General features: G+C 42.9%; 1 protein-coding gene across 8 annotated transcripts in view; it reads left to right on the top strand.

Moving 5' to 3' along the window:
* The window catches only part of cdin1 (CDAN1 interacting nuclease 1), a 49,638-nt gene that overhangs the window by 10,929 nt on the left and 17,076 nt on the right, over nucleotides 1–21,633 (top strand). For 7 of the 8 annotated variants that reach the window (XM_040199813.2, XM_078089587.1, XM_078089584.1 and 4 more), the window contains 7 exons: nucleotides 428–488; nucleotides 3,347–3,419; nucleotides 10,264–10,343; nucleotides 10,699–10,748; nucleotides 12,340–12,407; nucleotides 13,874–13,939; nucleotides 14,164–14,269. In XM_040199813.2, coding sequence (XP_040055747.2) covers nucleotides 428–488; nucleotides 3,347–3,419; nucleotides 10,264–10,343; nucleotides 10,699–10,748; nucleotides 12,340–12,407; nucleotides 13,874–13,939; nucleotides 14,164–14,269 — 504 coding nt within the window. The remainder of the gene's footprint in view (nucleotides 1–427; nucleotides 489–3,346; nucleotides 3,420–10,263; nucleotides 10,344–10,698; nucleotides 10,749–12,339; nucleotides 12,408–13,873; nucleotides 13,940–14,163; nucleotides 14,270–21,633) is intronic. The other variant, XM_040199817.2, reaches the window with a different exon arrangement.

Raw genomic sequence — 21,633 nt, forward strand, 5'->3', positions numbered from 1 at the left:
ACAGGCTTTAGGGGGGGGGGGGGACCCTCTTTGCATATTGCAATTAGCCTTTATCTAGCATATTAGGCCATTGTTCTGGAGAAAACAAGGCTGGATAATGCACTTCTAATCCACTTACAACAACAAACCTCCGAGACGATCTGGGTAAGATCAGAGGGGAGCTGCAGTTTCAGCTGGCGGGGGAAGAAAGGCTTTTTGGGGCGGCAGGGGTTAACTAACTATCACCATCATCTGGCTTCAAGGAAATTTGAATCCCTTCAAGCAGTGCTGTTTTAACCGCAACGGGCCTGCCATATGCCACCTAGGGCAAAGTCATCAGGGACATTAGCATGTCTTGGCTAGCCTGGTCTTGTCCCCTCGACCCTTCTGTCTGCCTTTTGTGGGCCTTTTCTTTTCACTGCTGTTGTTGTGCTTTGTTGTAATAAAGGTATCTAAGTGGAGCAAAAGCACACCCCGCTGCTCCCGTGCTGCTGGAATTGGCCAATAAGGTAATGACACAAACTTCTCTCTTCTCTTTTCTTATAGCATTTTTGGAAAAAACTAAATAGTTCCTTGCAATTGATGCCCACTTTGTTTCTATAAATAGAACGATAGAAATTGGATGCAGTTTGGGATTTTCTCCCATGGCTGTTAGTCATTATTAAAATTGGTAAATTGGTCTGCTCCATTATCAATTATTTAATATAATTATCCCTCACCTCCATTAAGCAGATGTTGAAATACTTTTTGTGTTTTATTATGTTATTCTTTAAATTTCACTTCAGACAAAGTCGTCCCAAACTGCGGACAGGTGAGGGCTGGGTCATTGGTTAATTCTTCTATTCAGCCCTTGTTTACCTTCGGTGGTGACTGCAGGATTTGTCCTCTGGTTGATGTCTCTGCAAGTTCTAACCACCAAGATTATAATGACAAATAGAATATGTCTACTTGGCCGCTAGTGTAGTTATACTCTGTTCTTAAGTAAATTATCATTTTAGTTAGAATCTACTGTTCAAACATACTGAATTGTTTTTGACATCTATCTTTATTTAATTTGTTTGTCATTTAAACACATAGTTAGTCTTTGTGTTTTCTCCTATTTTGGTTGTTAGAATAAGCTGCGTACAATTTTAAAATATATGAATGTAGATTTGAGTGTTTGTGTTCACACCACACAACGAGATTTGAGGGTTTTTTAATCTAAAATCAGAGTAGTTCAAATGCATTAGTGGCACCTCAAAGCTAACTGCCATTATTCATTCTCCATTTAATTGACACATGATTTTTTTTTCTCCAAAGGATTAAATTCAGCTCCGAGATAACTGTCTGTGAACCATTTAACTGTCATTTTAATATGCTACTTAACATTTAAACCAAGCACTCATGGTCTCCCAGACCGCTAATTGATGTAGTTTCATCCCTTTATGAGACAATATATCTCCAACAGAGGGAAATGATTAACAATGATGAAAACTATTCATGCCCCCCCCCCCCCTTACAATGTCTCCAATGAATGAGGACTTAAACTCCACATTTGCTATTTTTTTGCAGGCTTTATGTGAAGCTTTGTGTTAAGGTTACCTAAACATACAGGTTTTATAAAAGGGCAGTTAAGTAAATTACACCCATTAGCTTTGGGGGGTAATTAAAAAAAATAATTTATATATATACTGAAGAAAATCCATTGTTTTGGGAAGGATTCAAGGTTCTGTGAATCTTAGTTACATGTTAAACTCGTGAAGTGCCGCAGTCTGACTTGAGAACATAGATGGACTCATGATTAATATGAAAATTAGGGAGATGCAGGTACCTGAACTAATCAGGTGGTTCTTATTCAGGCTGGGCCAGCGTCGGTAATGTTGCCATTTTTCATGTGTCAGCTTGCATCTGATGCTCTTCTCTCATTATCCAAAGGTGTGAATAGAGAGCAGGCCAACAAGCACAGAGAGGAAAAGATTGAGAGTAGAGAAGAAAGGGGAAAATGAGGAGGGTTGGGGAGAGGAAAGGGAGGTACAGTAGCTGCAGGCTACAAATGCTACATTTAAAAACGCCATTACAGGTCTTAATGAAGATTTAAATTCTTACCTTCACCACTTATATATATTATTATTGACATGTTTGGCCTCTTTAGAAGCCGCTTTCTCTCAATATAATGGAGTTGTTAACTAATACCACTGCAGGTGAAAAGACATTGTTTAGACAGAAGCCTCTCCGCTTCCAGCGTTACCAGGAAGCATCAGAGAAAAGATGAAACACTCCATTCCCACTACAGGCTACAGGCAAATTCACTTTTGGTAGCCAATTATGCTAAACCGAGAAAAAAAAAATCATCTTTAGCTGCGAGAACGTTTTGTTTCATAACGAGCCGGCTAGCAATTGCTTGTCTTCAAGCAATGTTTTAATCCATTCCACACTGAAGATGCCGTGAATAAATTAATGCGTCTTATTATTTGCAATCGAAATGCGATGCTTTTGAAAAACACATTTGCTCCCTTGGTTTTTCTTTTTAAAGCGTAGTAAGTTTTAATGGACGATGCCTGTTAATTTAACTAAATAATAAAATAAATGATCTGTAGCAGTTTCTTTTTTTTCATGGTAGTTTCTTGTGTGTGAGAAGCCATGGTGCTTTGAAGAAACTGGCCAGATAGACACCTTTTGGTATCAGTCAATTAGTTCTCCCTTACCTGTCAGGGCATCTCCCCCGCACTCAAAATAAAAACATTGCACACCTCTCAAGGTGTCTTTTGTGTTCAAAGTGCGCTGCAGCCACAGGTTCTACCCTCCCTATTAAGAGTCTGCATTCTCACAGTCCCTCCGGCGTGTCCCGTTGATTCCTGGAGTTTTGCCTCGCTGATCATCCCATGATTAAAGCGCTCCACTGTCTCTCGCCCGGGCACAGTGTGTGCTGCTTTTTCATACCAGATGAGAGACACTAGGCTCGTCCGTCTGACAGAGGCGAAGGCCATTCCGCCGGGTAGCTTGGCGTTGTAATTGGTGGACTCTTGTTCCTGTGGGAAAAGGTTATTGCAGAGCAAACGCTGTCAATGAACAATTTGCACAGGGATTGTCAAAACTTGGGTCAAGGTTTGGAACCGCAATAATATCATTTAGAGCCATTACAATCATTATTATTTACGTGACATCGGGCAAAGGTAGACTGGCCGTGTAATGTCTGTGCCGTATTTTTCTTCGGCTCTTTGAAATATGTTCCCGTTGCCAACTAGATATGTGGGATTTAGTCTGAAGGTTTATAAATGGAGCGATTGTCCAAATGTTTTCGAATGAACAATTCCCCCGTAATGCGGAATCTGTTTTCTTTAATAATGCAAATTCTCTCTATATTTTGTCTCGTCCAATCCATGCAAAGGCGGATCTGTCTCCTGCACTGATGGCTCGTATCATCCTGGAAAGGTTCCTTCAGGGCCCTGAGGGTGAAATGCGTGAGTAACACTCTTCCATTTCCCACTCTTCCCTTTCTATCATTCCCCCCCATCAGTCTTAATTGTAGCACTTTGTCTTTTGAATCTCTTTCTGTTTGAGTTCCAATTCCAGTTCTAGCTGCTGTATTTTCAGCCTGTCCGAGCCTAATGAGAGACAGACCACATTTAGTAGTAGCTGCATCCCAGGGCACATGACTGGCAATTAAGCACTGGGAGGACCACCCACCTCTCAACTGCAGTGTGGATCAATTCTAGCTCACCTCATCAGTGTTATTTATAACACCACTGATTTCTTTCCTCACCCTCCTTCATCCCCCAATGCATCCGTCCACCCCCCCCCCCCCCTACCTCCTCGTCATCCCCTGCTTCCCTCTCCGTGTCCCCGCTCTGGCCCTTCAAAAGAAATTGAGTTGAGGAAAAGTGTGGCAGGAAAAGCAAACCATTTCTTGGAAGTGCTGACGGAGACGCTGCGGGAGAACAGAACTCCAGATGCAAATATTTTTGTTGAACACGTCAATGAGAATGTCCAGATACTGTGTGAATATAAATAGTCCTTCTACACTCGGATTAACACCTTTTAATAAAATATGTATTTTCCGCAATTGAATCACACACACACACAGGAATATGCATACATGATTCCATATATAGGTGTGTGTGTGTCTGTCCAGTAGTCCGTACTTCGAGAATGAAACGCGTTATGTCAAAAAAGACGTGATTCCAATTTAATCAAGACAGAGATTAAAGTGGATGTGTGTTATTTTCAACTTCGCCACAGCACAGCCATTCGTCAAAGTCACAGATGTGATTGCTTTGGACCCACCGTTATCCAGTGCCTGTCAAAATACTAGTCTGAGCGGCTTGTAGAACAGGGCATTCATCCAGCAGAAGCACTCCGTCTCAGATAATAGCACGCTGCATCCCTCCATCTCCATACAGTGAAAACACCCCGTATTATTGCACAGAACAGATCTGTAGCTGATGAAACCGTCCCGGATGATCGTTGTTTAATTCCAAAAGCGAGCTGCGGCCTTGCAGTATCTCAGCATTTGCGGGCGTGCGGGTGATGTCATGGTTGTAGGTCGTCTGCTTGTGGAGGGTGATCTCGCAGAATCTAGATGACTTTTACAGGGCAATCATAGATCCAAATCGGCTAACTGAGCCCACGCGCTGGTAAGAAAGCACAAGATCGATAAATCTCTACTTTTCTTTTTTTTTTCAGGTTACATAATTAGACCTACTATTTGCAAACCATGATGTCATTATGGCCGTGTACCTTCCCAATGCTGCCAGCTGGGAAGTCGGTTGCTTTGGGGGTGACACTTGTTTTGCCAGAGCTCCTCTGCGATCTCACCATGAACTACTTGGCCTACGCAAATTAATTGCTGTCCGCGTGGACCGTGCGGTCAAATCGTCCAATCTCCCTGTGTGTATATTAGACTCCGGTAATGTGTTTCCATTATGAAAAAATGCAAGGATAATTGTCTTTGCTGGCAATTAGCTGTCAGGTTTATCTGTCATGGCCGCCTGCAGTCCCAGACTGCGCTCCAGTGTGCATGTATCTGTGTGTATTTGTGTGTTTTTGTCGGACCAGTGGGAGGGAGGGCTGGCAGGCACATTGCGAAAGATCAATAGACTTCTATATAAGGGACATTACCCCCAACTGGGTGAGTGGCTTGCCTAGTACCATCGTTTTTTTTTATTTTTTTTATTCCCCTTCTCTGTCTCTTTGCATTTAAGAGACACAGGAATGGGGCCTTTGGGACTGTGGAATATATGTACAATCACTAGTGCTGGATCAATACAGAGTTTTAAATTGTTTTCTGTCCTTTCCTTGTTTTGTTTTGCTTCCTTGTTGTTGCCCCCCCCCACACTCCCCTACACCACCACCACCTCCACCCACGCCCCTGCCCTCCCTTCACACTAGCAGCACACACCACTACCACTACCTCAACATGACAACGCCACCAACGAGCTCCCTCCCCCAGCTCCTTGCAGCAAAAGTATCGGAGAGAGCATCAGTCACGCAGAATGAAAGACTATCTGGTGGCGCTTGTAAATAAATCAATGCATTCAAAGCAGTTTTATCACGTATTGAATATGATATCAACCTCCATGATGTTCTTTGTCTCGTGAAACCGGCTGGGCGATAGAGGAGGAAAGGTCACGTGGGCACGTTTCACTTTTTATACCCACTATTTTCAGGTCACTGAAAGCTGCGCTTGATACGTGCAAATCTGAACCCGTTCAGAGCGTCAATGTTTGTCTCTCATAGTTGTTATGGACTGTTGCAAACATTAGACATTAGGCGTTTAAATTCATGAGGGTTAGGCACGTAACAAGAACAGTAAGGTAAAATGTATGTTTTCATTATTGTTGAATTTATCATTTTGATCAAATACTACAATTTTTAAGATTTTTTTTGATTACTTCTTCGTTTTGATAATAACACTTAACTTAAGTGAACTGAACCTGAAATTATATTGTATAAAACTACACTGAACTGAAAAACTGCAAAAAAGTTGGTATTAGAAATTACGTTAACATTTTTAAAAAGGTACATTGACAAGACAGATGTTTGACTTGAACAAATATCATAAACTGATGTTAATCCAAATTATGCGTGAACTGTAGTTATATTGTGAACTGCCGTATAATCCAGCTCTACGTCTGTAGATATCACCTAGTATTGCCTCCCATTGGGGGAGCTCCTTCTCTTCCCTTCCTCCTCTCTCCATCTTTCTCTCTATTCCTCCTTTGACAGGAGTTGATGTGCCTCTAGATTTAGACGTACTTTTTTTGAGGAGGCAATTTTGCTAGCTATTTGACCTTTTCCATTTTCCCAAGGCCCAGCTCCAGATTAGATTTCAGCTTCATGTTTTGTAACTATGTGATTCGACTGCCTTTAAGATTTATCGTCACATTCCTTTTACGGAAGCCTTGTGCGCCAGGTTATAAATGTCCTGTGTTTGATGTTAACACTGTGAGAATGTTAGTGTCTACTATGATCCTTTGGTTGCCTGACAGAATTCATAATAGCTTCAGTGTTTTGCAGATCAGACGTGTTGATAACTGAATATTGTATTATCTTCCATCCAGTAGAGTCTCAACTTTGGTATCCACTACGGCTGTAATGGTTTCTCCTCTCTTGTCTTCAAGTGGTCCTCTCTTCTCCCTCTCCGCTGGGGTGTTGCTGGGGTGTATATGCAGCTTTTTTTTTCTTTCAAAAAGGGAGCGTAAGGGCACTTCATTAGCAAGAAGGAAGGGAGTAAGGAGGCACAAGCAGGATGAGTGTTTCTGCGCGTGTGTGTATGCATGCAAGGGGCGGGTGCAAGGGAGGTAAGTGACACTTCACTTGACAAGTATACTAATTACTCCTTTTCAGCAGAGAAGCTGCAGTCAGCCTCTGCCACAGTCTAATGGCCTGACCTAGGAAGCCTCTCCCCATAGCAGAGCCTCCCCAGATCCACTATTAATACTGCTACACACACCCACACATACGGACGCACACACACACACACACACACCAAACCGTGGAGTCTCATCTCACCGCTATCAGGGAGAATCAGGTGGAAGCAGATCAGTTCTGCCCCAGTAACCTCTGCAGCGACTGAGCTCCTCCTGCACAGAAGATACCACCTCATGTGATCAACTAGCACCTACACACCGCCACTGATATTTAAAAAAAACACTTTTTTCTTCATCTCACTCTCTCTCTCTTTCTCATCTTCTTTTTTTTCAATGCGGGAGGATAAATTTAAAAGGAGTAAATTGGAAAATCAAATGAGGGCTTTAGGCAGCCGCAGAGATTTGCAGAGCTGTCCGCCAGCGTCGCAGAGCCTCATCCATCATGTCCCACAAGTAGTCAATTCCTCTAGTATCTGTAAATGTTTTCAGATATTAGCCAATTTATATGCTCCGAGATTCATCATGGAAAATCAGCTTTAGCGGCGCACATTATCAGGACCTGTCTCCCCCTTGCTCCATGAAGTTTGATGAACGAGTGCCCCTCCACAGCTCAATGGTTTGTGCATGGGGAGTATCGGGGGGGGTCTGAGTATATGTGGAGGAAATGGATAAGCGCCCCCTAACCCGTGCAAAAAGTGTTTTTTTTTTAATTAATAAACAAACTTGCTCATCAGTGTCAGGGGCAATAACGTCCGTCATCCGTTATTGTTTATTACGGTCCTCCCTCAACAAATGTTGCCATCTAATGAGGTTTCGCAACATTTTTTTTTTGAGATAATGACTTTTACACCCTCATGGAGAAAGCAAGAGTCGTTACAAATGACACCAGTACACACTGAGAAATAAAGCCACGGTGATGTTGCCGTTACCTTGCTTCGTATAGTGTATCTTGTTTTTGGAACCTTGCATATGAAAACAGGCTTGTGATTTGTTTACACTGGCTGTTTTCTTTAGTGAATCCCAATGGAGGCGTAGCATTTCACATCTATTATTCTCCTTTTCTCTGTTCAGATGTTGACGGTGTGATATAGTGCTTTAGTCAGAATTTATACCAACATGGGACAATTATAGTAAATTTGGTGAATGTTTACAAGGTGCAGAGTCGTGCTGCAGGGCTTTGTTCCCTGTGTCTGGTGTTCTTCAGATTATGCTTTTTATTTTCCTGCACATGTTTTATGTGCGTGTGTGTGTGTGTGTGTGTGTGTGTCTACGTGCTCCTTGAGTTTGTGTATTTAAAGAGCAGTGTGTGTGTGTGTGTGTGTGTGTGTGTGTGTGTGTGGGGGGGGGGGGCAGCAGAGAGGAGCTCAGGGTGTCACAGAGGAGTGCTGCCGTGCAAGGCGGGGGCATCTTTAATAAATGTATGCTGATGTTGGAGGCTGCAGCCATGCGAGGGATGCAAGAGCCCTGTTGTTATTTACTGCTGTGTTTGTGCACGGCAGCGAATCCGGGGCCTGCAAATGGCATTACAGCCCGTGATGAATGAGCATTAGGGTAAACTCATTTTAAAAGCATCCTGATTTATTAGCGGCCTGGCCTTCCATTTTCATCAGGTCAATGCTTGGCTGAAATTCCACAATGTCAGCGCCAAGGTCACCTCTTTATGGCTATTTTTAACCCCATCGCTCAAAAAGAGCAGCAGGAAGGGATCCTATCACTTATTATGGCCATCTACCAAAAATGTCAAAGCGCTGGAGAGGCAAGGAGGGAGAGGGAGACGGGCCCGGTCCTGGTAGTGTGTGTTTTGTGTGTGTTATGTGAGAGATCAAAATGTGGTAGTGGTCAACCCCCCAATTATGAGCGCTAGTAAGACAAGAGCTTTAATGGCTGCCGTTTGCCTTCGGGGAGGTTTATTACACACCACTGTTTTGCAGAAGCAGCGTCGAATCTATAAAAGGACCATTAGGAAGAGGGGAAAAATCAATCAAAATGCCATTAAAGTGGAATAAGTTGCCAATATTGCTGATGTGGTTGCGGGTCCTTTGATTTTCCTTCAGATTATTAGGCACAGTCGAGTAGTGACTTTGTTAAGGGAAACCAGTGTTGTTGGGGAGTAATATGTCTGCTGGCTTCATAAAGTTTGCCGCCTCATATTTCCCGCTTTATTGATTACCCATTATCATTTGTCATGAGGTGTCCTAACTCAAGGGGAAAATATAACGCTCCTTCTTCTCCGCTTTCCTGCGCGGCACAGGACCCCGGTATGGATCTGCGTGTGAAGGTACCAATCTCCGAGAAAAATGAGCAAAGAAATAAAGCACAGCGCTTTGCCTTGCAGCTCTAAGAGGGAGTGTGAGGTTATGGGAGGGAGGGAGGAAGGGGGGAGTAACGTGGCTGGGAGAGACTCAGACAGAGAGGAGGTAGCAGGGGGGGAAAAGGAGAGGTGGCAGAGAGAGATGGAGACAAAGAAAAAAGAAACCAAAAGAGAGGACGGAGCGCAGAATACGCTCCGTCCTTCTTCATTTCATCATTCAAGGTAGATGAGGGACGGTTTGTCCGCTCTGTGAGCGTCTTCTCAGGGACGAATGTCTGTGAGAGAAATGCGAAGGGGAAGACGGCCGAGACTAAAGATCTTAAGGGTTAACACGTGCAATTTTATTAATTCGATTCATCAAAGAAACACTCTGTGATCCAATCAGTGTTTGTAAGTGTAAAGTGCAATTAATCCTTTTTCATTTGGGCTTTTTCTATCTCTTTACAATTTGTTCTATAAATCTTCACATGCGCCGTCTTGTTTTTAACAGTTATATACTGTGAACAGTTGATTAGATGAGCTTGGAGATCTCTATGTAGTGTTGGTACAGGCACCATTCATGCCTGAAATGTGAATAGAAACATTCCTTGTATTGTCGGCAATGCTGCAAGTCTGTCAGGACCATGTATCACTAAAATGGCGTGCCTCAACCATTTCGTCACACAATGATACAATCCATTTAATCCAAATCTTTTTAAGAAATGATTTAAGGACTTTTTTTGCTGTTGCACTACCGGCGAATCAATCCGGCTGGCTTTCCTCTCTTGATTTATAATGTTAGTAGAGCAGGAATAAGGATGAGAGATGCAGAATAGTCAGCGTTCATAGCATAGATAAACTACATGGGGCTCCTGTGCTCTGGACTGAAACATTTATCTATAGAAAATCTGTACAGACACCAAGCAGCCATCTAATGGAGCGCTGTGGAAATACTGCACAGTGGCATGGTGAATTACAGTGTGTCAAGTCCTTTCTCTGTATCTTACCGGTGTGTTCGCTCTCAATTCAATACTGCAATTACAATATTATTGTTTTACATGTTTGTCGTCACTCGCGTTTGAAGATTGATATATCTATTTTTTTTTTATTGTTTCCATCCCTCTCCGGCCTTTGTCTTGTTCTCAGCCTCTAAAACCGTCCTCAACAGCATGCTGAAGGAGCCGTCATTAATTCCAGACCCCATTTTGGCCAAAAACATCTACCAGGTAAGTGTTGATTACAGAAATAATGTATTTAAACTGAAATATTACAGGAAACCATTTTAATAGTTTTAAGAGTGATTTTTAATCAAAATGATTATGAACATTTTTATTTTTCAATTAATATATTACTAATCCCCCGCCTAGGTACAGTGAGTTTTTAGGGTGTTATTCAACCACCTGGCTGACAGACGGCATCAGCCGCTCATGTTTGCTGATGAAGTCACGTGACAGCCGGCGGTCATGCCCGCCAATCTGCCAGCATCTCCCGTGTTTTCTCCTTTCCCGCCGCTGTGCGGGCTGTATCTCCACCCGCCCGCCCTTTTTGTACGCCATAATATTTCTCCCTCCCTCTTTTCAGTGCACAATAAATGACTGCTGTTATGGACCGCTGGTAGACTGCATCAAACAGTATCCTATCCCATAAAATGTTAAGCCCCGAAATTGACGAGGAGCTATTGAAGGGGATGTGATGTGTCTGGCATCACCTGACATAAAAGTTCTGCTTCACAGAGGAAGTGTTTCATCCTGCCCACAATCACCGGTGTGCCGGCTGGAAGGCGATGGAGTGAGAGTGAGGCAGAGGAGGAGGAGGAGGAGGAGGAAGAGATGATTGGCTGATCTAAATGCATCTCCATGTGCACACAGTGTGATCACACTGTGTTCTATGACACAGGGGAAAATACATCATTCACAAGCCTTTTGGCGCTTAATGTGTTCTTTTATTTGGTATTTAAGTTGACCCAAGTTATGTTTTTTTACTTTAATTTAAGAAATATATATGTTGTATGCGGATTTCTTTTTTTTCTTTTAATCCTTTTTAATTTAATTTAATTTACTCCTGATGATTATTATGCCGTTCAGCACCATGGAGAGTTCTGGGCACACACAGTCCAATTGGAACTATTCATTTTGATCGCACTTGAGTTTTTTATTATTTATGTGTAATTCATTTGCACTCCATTTTCCTTCCTTCCTTTTCTTTATCCCAACTATAAATACTCCTTCTTATCTAACAGAGGCTTGGCCTAGACTACAGTGCAGAATTGGAGTCCAAGCTATTTAAGGGCAAGCAGCTGGGTAGCAAACAAACTGTTTCCTGGGGGAGGAGACTTATTTGAATGAGTGTACATGGGTACGTCTGTATGTTATTGTCTGTCCAAGCCTTCTTGTGTGTGGGGGGCCCGGCTGGTTCTGTTCATAGCCAGTCAACCCTGTCCCACCCTACCCTCCTTCCACATGCCGCCTCTTTTACCTTTCTTTGGCTGTCCTGCCGTCAGTGTCAACTCCGAGTCAGTTACTCCGCCACAGAGAGTTCATTATAACCGCCCCACTATGCGGTTTGAAAGAGCTCCATCCTCGCGTGAGAGGAATGCAGTCGAGTCAATCATGAAATGCATGTATTAATTAAATCCATTGAGAGGGATTAGTGAGGGCAGCATAATGGCCTAAGAGCTTTTCCACTTTCTCTCTTGGAAAGATAGTTTTGAGATATGGCTTTATTAAATGCAGAACACCTTTCTGTAAAATGTGTTCTATTGCAAAATGGCATTTATTCTGAAAGCATTTTCCTTCAATATTTTTGGAGGAAGAGTGGAGAAGCTAGCCTGGTGCTCTATTTATTTAGCCCCAAACATTTGTTTCTTTCTAATTAAGGTAATAAACTTTTTTTTTATTTTTACAACGGAATAAGGTTGTTCAGGAAACATGGATTGGCAAATCGGCAAAAAGAGTCCTAGCTTTCGCTTTGCATATTAACCGAGTAGAAGAGAACAGCACAATCATAACTTTAGCTGAAGTCAAACATACACATGTGCAGTGGAGCTCACATCTGTGCACTAAATCCGCTACCGCTGTAAACCACATTTTACATTGCGGTTTCCATAGTAACCTATTTTTTTTTCCATCTTAATCCCACGCTGAGACAATACGAGCTAACCCTTCAGCCACCTTATAAAATATTGCTATCGCTACGTGTTGGAATCCTTGACTCTTTCCTCAGCGCTATTGGCCAAGAGCATGAGGTGCTCCTCTGTGACAAACTGAAGGAGAGGAACCTTTCTTTCCTGGGTAAGGCGTCACTTTACCATCTTGTCCTACTTCTAAAGTCAATCTGGTCTTGGCAGTGTGTGGACCTTTTGTATGTCTAGCAAACGACAGCCAGGACACGACTGATGCAGTGGATTTCTATCTCGTATTGATTTGCTAACAACCAGAAGCGCTTTTTAAATATCGTTGGATGCTGATGCACCAGCATGCAATGAATATTTATAGAATAAAGCTTCAAATGCATGCTTTAATGTTTGTCATTTTTAATGTCTGAAACAACCACCTGACAGAAAGCGTTAGGAACATGTCTATTTCCATCAACATAAATATTATTATTACCATTCTTTTTTTAACAATTATTTGCTCCGGGGATTTAAAGTTTAGGTTTATTTATTTTTTAATAGTTTCTAATATTTTACCCCCAACTATCCATTTGTTGTCTTCTACTTTGCTAATACCATTATCTTGTTCCAACAATATTTAATCAAGGTAGAGTGTCCAGGTGTGAAATTGTGAGACGGGGTTTTTAACCCCCGGCCCATCACCCTCCCCTAGGTCAGATGAGTGATGGAGGATAAAAGTCATTCCCTCTCTCACTAAGACCATATCATATATTTGAACCTGCAGTGCTGACCTTTCTTTCCGAGCCGTGCAAAAGGACAGTTCTAAAACTGTCAGAGCTCGAGCAGCACAAGGGCCACTCGGGCCGCCTCACCCCATCTGATGAATGGATTGGAAATAAGCCACCCAACAGCGGGGATGCCCCATTAATTTTAATCAAAGGTGATGTAAAAAGGCGATCAGAGCCACCCGACAATGTCAACAGCCCAGTAGGTATGAATAGAGGCTCCCATCCCACCACATACACATTAACACCCACATTACCACGCCCTTGATGCCCCTTTGTACCACAGGCCCCGGGGCAGCCTTTCCGACCTCACTCGGCTCTCTTTCTCCCCCCTTGGCTGATGCTACGCCCTCACAACCGGTGACACCGCCACCCTCTATCTCTCCTCAATTCCCATCCATGCCCCATTAGTTGAGGTTGGCTGGAGACAAAGAGGAAGGCCCTTGGAACTGAATGACCTGGTCAGCCTGAGATTTAATGGAGAAATCAGGTGTTGTGGAGATAATGGCCGAAGCGCACCAGAAGTCAAGGACAATGGCAGCGGCCTATGAAGGCAGGGGTCAGACTTACAGAGGCTATAATGCCAACCTCGTCCCCTTTGCTGTATATTTTACAAAGCTCTGCCAAACTGGAACGCAGCTCTGTAACTGGGCTTTACAGGTTTTTGTGCATCGACAGCGAATACGTGTCCGATGTAGTTAATGGTTTTACTGGGCTGGCTTTGCTAGCAGGTTTTTTCTTCTTTTTATTTTTTTTCTTACCTGGACCTTGGTGAAGGTTGATAGGTTACCTGCCTGTGATTAATGCAACAGGACTTGTCTGAGGAATAGTACAACATTCTGTACTTTATCTCCCGTAGATGAAAACCAACTGAGAGTTATGGGCTACGACAAAACACCAGATATCATCCTGGAGGTTCCCATTGGTTAGTATTCATAAACATTATACAAGGATGTTTCATCTGAAAAACTGCTTTTTTTTACCTTGTTTCAAAGAGGGCTATGCAGCTGTTGGAACTTTTCTTAGATTTTGGGTGGATGAGAAAAAGATAAAGGAAATGTCAAACGTCCCTTCTGGATCTTGCTTGTGTTTGTGTTGTGCTTGTAATTGATTTTGTGAGGGCTGCTCTGTGTTTCCGGCTCTGAAAAGCGGTGGAGGGACACATCGTACACTGGATCGAGAGCAAGGCCTCGTTCGGAGACGACCACAGTCACCGCACCTATCTCAATGAGCAGTTCTGGAGCTACTGGAACAGGTGAGTCTTCTCTCCATTCCCACCACTTTGTATTCTGCTTTCATGTGCTTATCTTTATTAACCACATTATGCTATTTTCCCAGTTGGCGTATTGTTTATAACTTCTCCTTTTTGACCACTATCCGCTTTCCTCAATATCACAAAGGCAGCTCATATCTCAGACAAACAACTTTAACCGCTTCCTCCCTGGCACAGAGCACACTAACCCCACACTTGAACTTCCACGTGCTACATCTGCACACCACACTACTTCCACATCCACTCCTGTCATTGGGGCCTTTTTACGGTCTGGAGGGTCTGCCTTGTGAGCTGGATTGTTTTCAAGAGTACACACATTGTTTTGGAAGGGAAGCTGGTAAATGGGCGATTAATCTGTTGCATCTGTTGTCATGAGAACCTTTTTGGAAAGGAACAGACCCTCGTGGTCTGATCCTCATTTGGGCAACAGAGGTGTGTGAATGTGTCTGGGAGTCATTCAGAAATGTCGAAAGGCTGAACATGTCCAACAGTTCTGTCAGTGAATAAATGAACAATTTCTCTAACCCAAGCAAAAAGATGTGCTATGTGCAGGCGCACACACAGAAGGAAGAGTAAGGGTCATTCACGCATGCTCCTCGCCTCCCCCCGGTGCCGGGTTCCAGTCACCGAGTTGAAAAGTCGCTCACGCTGCCGCCATTTGCCTGAATGCGGCTCCGGCCCCCCTCAGCCGTGACAGCCAGCTGATGTGTTGTGACATGGTCCTGGAGCGCCAGGAGGTTCCAGACCGCAGGCACAGCCAGACTCTCTCCGTCTCTCCTCCGTGGTGCATGTGCAGCACCCGGCCACGGTTTACTCTCGTGTATCCCACAAATGATTCAGAGTGAGTCTCTATTTCAGGCAATAACTAACAGTTTTTGTAGAGGAAACGATAGGGAAATAATGGGTCCAAATTCAGAAAAAGGCGCCTACATCAATCTGACTGCTTTACTGATTTCACTCACAAGGCTGCCAGGCGAGCGATTATTTGATTTCAAGGGGAGATGACATCCGATAGCATTAAGCAGTTAAAATGCAGGAGACGAGGTCAAGGTCGTAATCAATGGTGTGTTTTATTTTCTCAGAGTAACATAGTTTTATTTGGAAATGGCCTCTTTCCAGAAGAAAGCTACTTTTCTTTCCACTATTGTTGACGTCAGGGACTAAAAGCCATTGGGGTGTGGATTTGAAAAGGTCCAACCTAGATGGTTAATAGTTTCTATATTTGTTAGGCCTCATTCTTTACCACTCATAAAGTTGATATGAAAGGCTTTGTTTAGGCCCCAGATTGTTCCCAGACAACGCTTGATGAGGAAGTCAAACTTAAAGATAAGGAAGGCTCATTTAGATCATACATATTTTCCCCGGTAAGTCAATGTTCTTTCTTAGTTTGGATTAAAAAAAATGGCATTAACAGGTCCTCTGTCTTCCTCACTTTGCTCCTCGTGGCAATTGTTGAGAGTAGATGAAAATATCCCAATCCTGACCGGCTGATTGGATGGTTAGCGTTAGCCGGAGCCTTACATATCTGCCTTCGGCTGTCTCTCATTGATATTCACTGGGGCGGCCTTGTCCGAGTGTATTAAGGAGCTGACAAAGTAGATCCCATCATGTCAGCTTGCAGCCCGGTCAGATAAACATTGTTGTGTCAAAAAAGAAAAAATGTCAGTCCCTTCAGACCCTACCTTTTCCAGCACCCTTGTAATTTTTAATTGACATTTAATGCTGACATTTGAAAATGTGCCTCAGTTTTCTCTCATTGTTCGACCTTACGGATTATCGTCTGAGGTACATGTGTGTGTGTGCACATGTGCATGTTTTTGTGTGTTAGCAGTGAATTTGGGGTCAGCTCTTTGTAGTCGCAAAAAAAAATAACCCAATAGAGAAATAGGGAGTATGAGAAAGTGATGGGGTGACATCATCCTCCTTTCACTTCTCATCAGTCGCTCTTAGTTTACGAGACGGGCCCCGCAGGGCCGATGTTTAGAGTGTTTGTCCATTCCTCAAACTCTGATTTCAGCGTTTGACTGGAAACCTTTTCGGTTTTCCTTTCGGACTGCCCTTGGAATCGCACAGCCGTGTTTGTAATGACTTCATTGGTCCTGATTGACATTCCCAGTGATTTGCTTATTTTTCATGAATTCCCTCTTTGCTTTAACCGAGCCGCTTCACTCATTGCTTGTGTTAATTGTTCTTGGTTTGCCCTCAAGCATCGTGGAGTGAGCAGTGCAGATATGTTCTTGTAGACAAAAAGAAAAAACATAACTAATTTCTCCTCCAAAGCCCTCACCAACAGCATTCATCATCCAAACAATAGTCTTGCCAACACACTAACCCCATAATGACCCCCTCTTCAGTGGAGTGAGGGGTAATGACGCTTCACCTACAAGGCTCCCAAGAAAAGAAAAAAAAAAAGATTTAAAAAAAGGGAAAAAATGGAGAGAAAAACGGTCTTCTTGCAGAATCAACCGGCGTGTTCAGGCCCAGTGGCTGGATGAGATAGCGTAGCAGCAGCAGCAGCAGCTATCGGTGTCTTCAAGCCATCAATCTTAGCTGGTGGCGTTCCAGAACCAGTGAGCCCTCTGCTCTGACGGATGTTCACATAATTGAGTTATCCATCTCGCCCAACTATCAGAGTTGCATAAAAATTATTCACCTGCTGGTGAATATTAAACACATAATGAGCCTCTTGTGTGTTTTAGGAGAAGTGGGTAAGGTTAAACACAGCATGTAATGAAAGATGGACCCTTCTGTGGTGCCGCCTTAACTGTCCCTCCTTTATTATAGTGTACTTAAATCAGTTATGGTGGGCCGAGTTCCTATAGTAACTCCCTATGTAGTAACCTAGTAGAAATGCTGCCCTACTGTGTCTGATCAGTGTAGATCATCAAATACATTTAGATAACGACAATTATTTACTAATCATGTCTTTTTTATTTTGACCTCTGAGGTTTAGTTACTTAGTAAAGCTGTCAGATTCTGTCCTTGACAAAAGACGCTAGTGAAGTTTTGATGCTTGATGGATGGATAAATAGATGGATATATAGATCAAGCAGTGGTCCTCGTTGTCATATCAATCAAAACATTACAGCCTTCCAAGTCAAACCACAGCATACATCTGACAAAAAATTCTACATGGGTTTCCTCTTAATTGTATATGCTTGTCGTTTGTATGTTATTTCTTGAGTCCCACAGCCTCTATTCTCTGACATGGTCCACGCATTACTAATCATTCAGATCATTACTGTCCTTAATTGACCTCAATGTCGCAGTTTTGTACCATTTTAAAGTATCAATAGGATAAATCAGAATTAACACAAAATACCTTCTAAGCCACTACACCTCTTTGCGTCAGAGTAACGCAGATTGAAAAGGTAAATGTACAGTTGGAATAAAGTAGTTCAGAGCCCTTTTCTAAATTTCCCTCCCCCATGCCACCAAAACCAACACAATGGACGGCCTGTGTGGAAATGAGCATGGACACTGGGCCCCCCCCCCCTCCCAAAGTAAATCAGCTGTGAGATTCGCAAACTGCAAATGTGTCAGAGTTGAAAATGTTAGCACTTTTAATGGAGGCTTGTAAAGGTTAGATCTGATAAAAAGCTGTCAGCCGTCCACAAAAAAATGATTTATAGCAATATAATGGGACAGTATGCCTCATTTCTCCCTCATATGAAATGGGGGTTAAGACTTTTGGGTTTGCCATAATACATCATCTGGCTTGACCACTCAAAAATGTGTTGATACTTGAATGCGAACACATGCATTTTGTTCCATGTGGCTCTTTTGTTGTAGTCGTTCTGAAAGTCTTGCCCTGATTTAATGATTATTTATGTTCTCCTGTAATTAAAAGCAGAACATTCTCATGCTCCACAAGTGCATATCGATCTCCATTCAAATGTGTTTTGCGTAAAAGGGATTCACTTTATGCACATAATGGAAGCAAAACTACAATTAATGGGGACGTCATAATTCTGAGGAGTCTCACTACAACATCGCTAATCTGCTTGCTGACACATTGGCTAATGAATAGACCAGAATCTGATTTATGTGATGCTTTATATGAGTTGACACAGCTGCAATTAGACATCTTGAGTTCTTTATGAACTTTTTCCAATTATATCTGGAACTGTATGCGGTGGATTTTACATGAAATGTCATCTGTTATATTCCCGGAACCGTCAATGGACTTGGGACATCAAATTAATTTTTGGATTCAAGATGTTAAACATTACCCTCTTTTGTTAATGAACATGTCCATCACTTTTTGTTGAACTTTCCAAAATAGTACCGACAGAAATGCTCAGTTAATGGTTCGATGTGAATCCTCCAGATTCTACCGTTGTGTTTAATAAAAGGTTTTACTGAGTGCCTGGATCCCTAGAGTCTGCTTTTACACACAATACTTTAAAAGTTAAATACTAATAAAGGCCTTTTCTCTAATCTACAAATGCTCGTGAATACACTGCATTTAATAGAATAAAGGGGTCATAATAAAAGCAGCAGCAGCAGCAGGGCCATCATATGTGCAGAGCAGATAGGGGATGTCACCTGAGAGAAGGCGCCCACAGGCCGTGACTGCTGCTGATCCGATGAGGCCGGACATTACAGGGCCATCCCCGAGGACCGGTACTGGCGCGTTTTGGGTGACAACATGACACCTCCAGGACCTGTACCCCGCCACAGCACACCTCAGTGTCCTGTCAGAGGTGTGCACAACAAAGACGGGGGGGAAAAGAGAATGATATCCATTGCAATTGTGGCCTTAAAAGAATGAATAGTATCTACTTGAATCACATCGACCTAATATGTGAATAGGTGCATTACTGCGCCTAGCAGCTCGCTTTGTTTCTTTAGAGGCGGTCCTTCAGGGTTAGTTTGTTTTTTAAGACTGCAGTCTTATTTCTAACTTATTATGCATCTAAAATTCTAATTAAGAGGTTAAAAAAAAACGTTTTTTCCTGGAAAAGCGCACGTGCCTCAGTCATCGCCTTCCCCTTAGTTATGGTTGTGGATACCCCAAGCAGTGCAGGAACGTGGCCTCTTTTATTGTTTCCTTTGTTATCATACAATATTCCATGGCTAGAAAAACCGCTATCCACAACGGTGGTTCCTTTAGGGCTTTGCAAGTGTTTGTTTTAGGGCACATCGGCACAGAAAAGTGCAACGCTGGGCCCCAAAGCACAAGCAACTCTGAATATTAATGGCAAACGACACGTCGGCGCTGACGCTTCAAGGATTTCATGCTTTTAAGGATGCACATTTGGGTGCATTGTTTGAGGCGTCTGCGGTGTAATCCGCACTCTCAGGTCTGGAGCAGCCTCAGGTTTTTAGCTCTGGTTAAGCCTCCGTGCCTCCTATTTATTTTTGTAAGGTTGTATGTGAGCATTATCCAAATTTGTCATTTAGCATTGAGTGCGAGAGCCGCTTTGACACGGCCGCTGTGCGCGCCTAGACGAGGAGCGGGACGGAAAGCGGCACCCCAGCGATGTGTATCCTCCTCCTGTCTTCCTGCTCGCCCGTGACACTGTGAGACGGAGACGGAAAGCCTGCAGTGAAATGAGGTTCAAGCGTGTCTACTCCCTGAATTCCTGTTTCGCCATGGAACTTTTTAAAAGATTAACGTACATTTTTTGTCAGCTTTCACAATGTATGTCATCAAGACTTGGAGAGACACGTTTTTTTCCTCCTTCTGTCATTTTTGCAGTTCCTCTGCCTTCTTCCCCCTCCTTCTTTTTTTTCCCACTGCAGTGACCTTTTGGCTTTGGCTCCGGCAGGAAGTCAACAACATTTGTCAAAAGGATTTGAGTGGCGTTTTCCAAAACTCAATCTACAGAAGAATTTGGGAGAACATTCTCGATTACAGGCGATGTGACACAAAACTCTCAGTAATATTTTCTTGACACGGAGATAGCCGGACAAATCAGTTTTGTACTTCATACACAGTGCTTGGTGGGCATCGCACACAGGGTCATCGCAGCTGCGTTTCTTCACATCCGTAAAGAGTTACAGTGCGAAAATGGGAAGATCATTTTAGGGATTTTGGTTATTATACAAACGTTGCGTTCTGTTTTTTTTCTGAATATTTTGCTGTGCTAAAGGCCCAAAGCAATTTAAGAGGATTTTCTTTACCACTTTCTATCCGTCAACACGGCCGCATTTAAGCTCAGTAGTCTAAAAGCTACAACACAAATATTCAATGCGTTTGAGGGCCTTTTGTCAATGAAGCCTTAAGTATTTCATTTCATGCACCTACACAGCTGCTTGAAAAGCATCTTAACACTGCCCAACTCCTAGGGCTTAATTGTGTCTTAACCTCTCAGTAGAGCGGGATGAAGGATCAGATGTGTCCTCCTGAGGACTGAGGAGAGCATTGGACCATGTGTCCCGGGCCCTGCCACACGGAATGAATAAAAAAGAAATCAGAATTGAACCGAAACAATGTTCTTTTCTTCTTATCAAGCAATATGGTCCTGACATTTTGTTTTAAGGAATGCCATTTGGTATCGACTGAGAGCTTTTATTTTTCCATCCTTCAGATGGATACAGGAGAGGAATGCATATTTTAGTTCTGGATCTGTGATTTCATGACATGGCAAGTGTTCTGCAGCTTTTTGCTGGATTAAGATTCCCTTCTTTTTTTTCTGATATATTTTTTTCTTCAGTTGACTGAAGAAGGCCGGTAACATGTATCGTGTAGGTTGCTCGTGCACATCTTTTGTATACTTACAGATTTACACTGCTTTGTTTCACCAGCTACTTGGGTTCAATTCGGTGCTGCTGCACATTATTGGTTTATTTTAGTCACTTTGTCTTTGCTGTAATTTCAATGGCACCCATCACTGTCTGGTTTATTATTCTGAGCACAAAAAAAGGAAAATAACAAATATAATTTACGCTAACGACAGCCAAGGAAACCGTGCTTCATATTCTCTGCCTTTGTGTTTCGAGAGTAGCGCTGCGTGTAGCAGATAATGTGCTGCTCCTCGTAGTCCATGGAGGCCCATCAGTCACTGTGTGGAGCTGGTCGCTGGTGATAAGTGGTTCCTTATAGATAATCTAGACACCGGGCTTTTTATAGGCGCACTGTCCCTCACATAACCTTGTATTTTGTTTGCGAGGAGGGTGGGGGTGTTGTGGGGGGGGGGTTTACCACCCATGCTTATTGCTTTATTTTCCCAATCATTGTGCCTTCCTGTTTATGCTGTAGATCTTGTGCTAGTCTTTAACTTCCCAACCAGCACTGATTTGAATTTGTGTGTAACCAATGTTAATATAGCAAAAATATGTTCCCGTATGAAAGATGGACACACACACAAACAGTACACGTGCATGCACTTGCTATTGTT

Source organism: Gasterosteus aculeatus, chromosome 15 (assembly GCF_964276395.1).
Source record: "Gasterosteus aculeatus chromosome 15, fGasAcu3.hap1.1, whole genome shotgun sequence".
Classification (NCBI taxonomy): Eukaryota; Metazoa; Chordata; class Actinopteri; order Perciformes; family Gasterosteidae; genus Gasterosteus; species Gasterosteus aculeatus.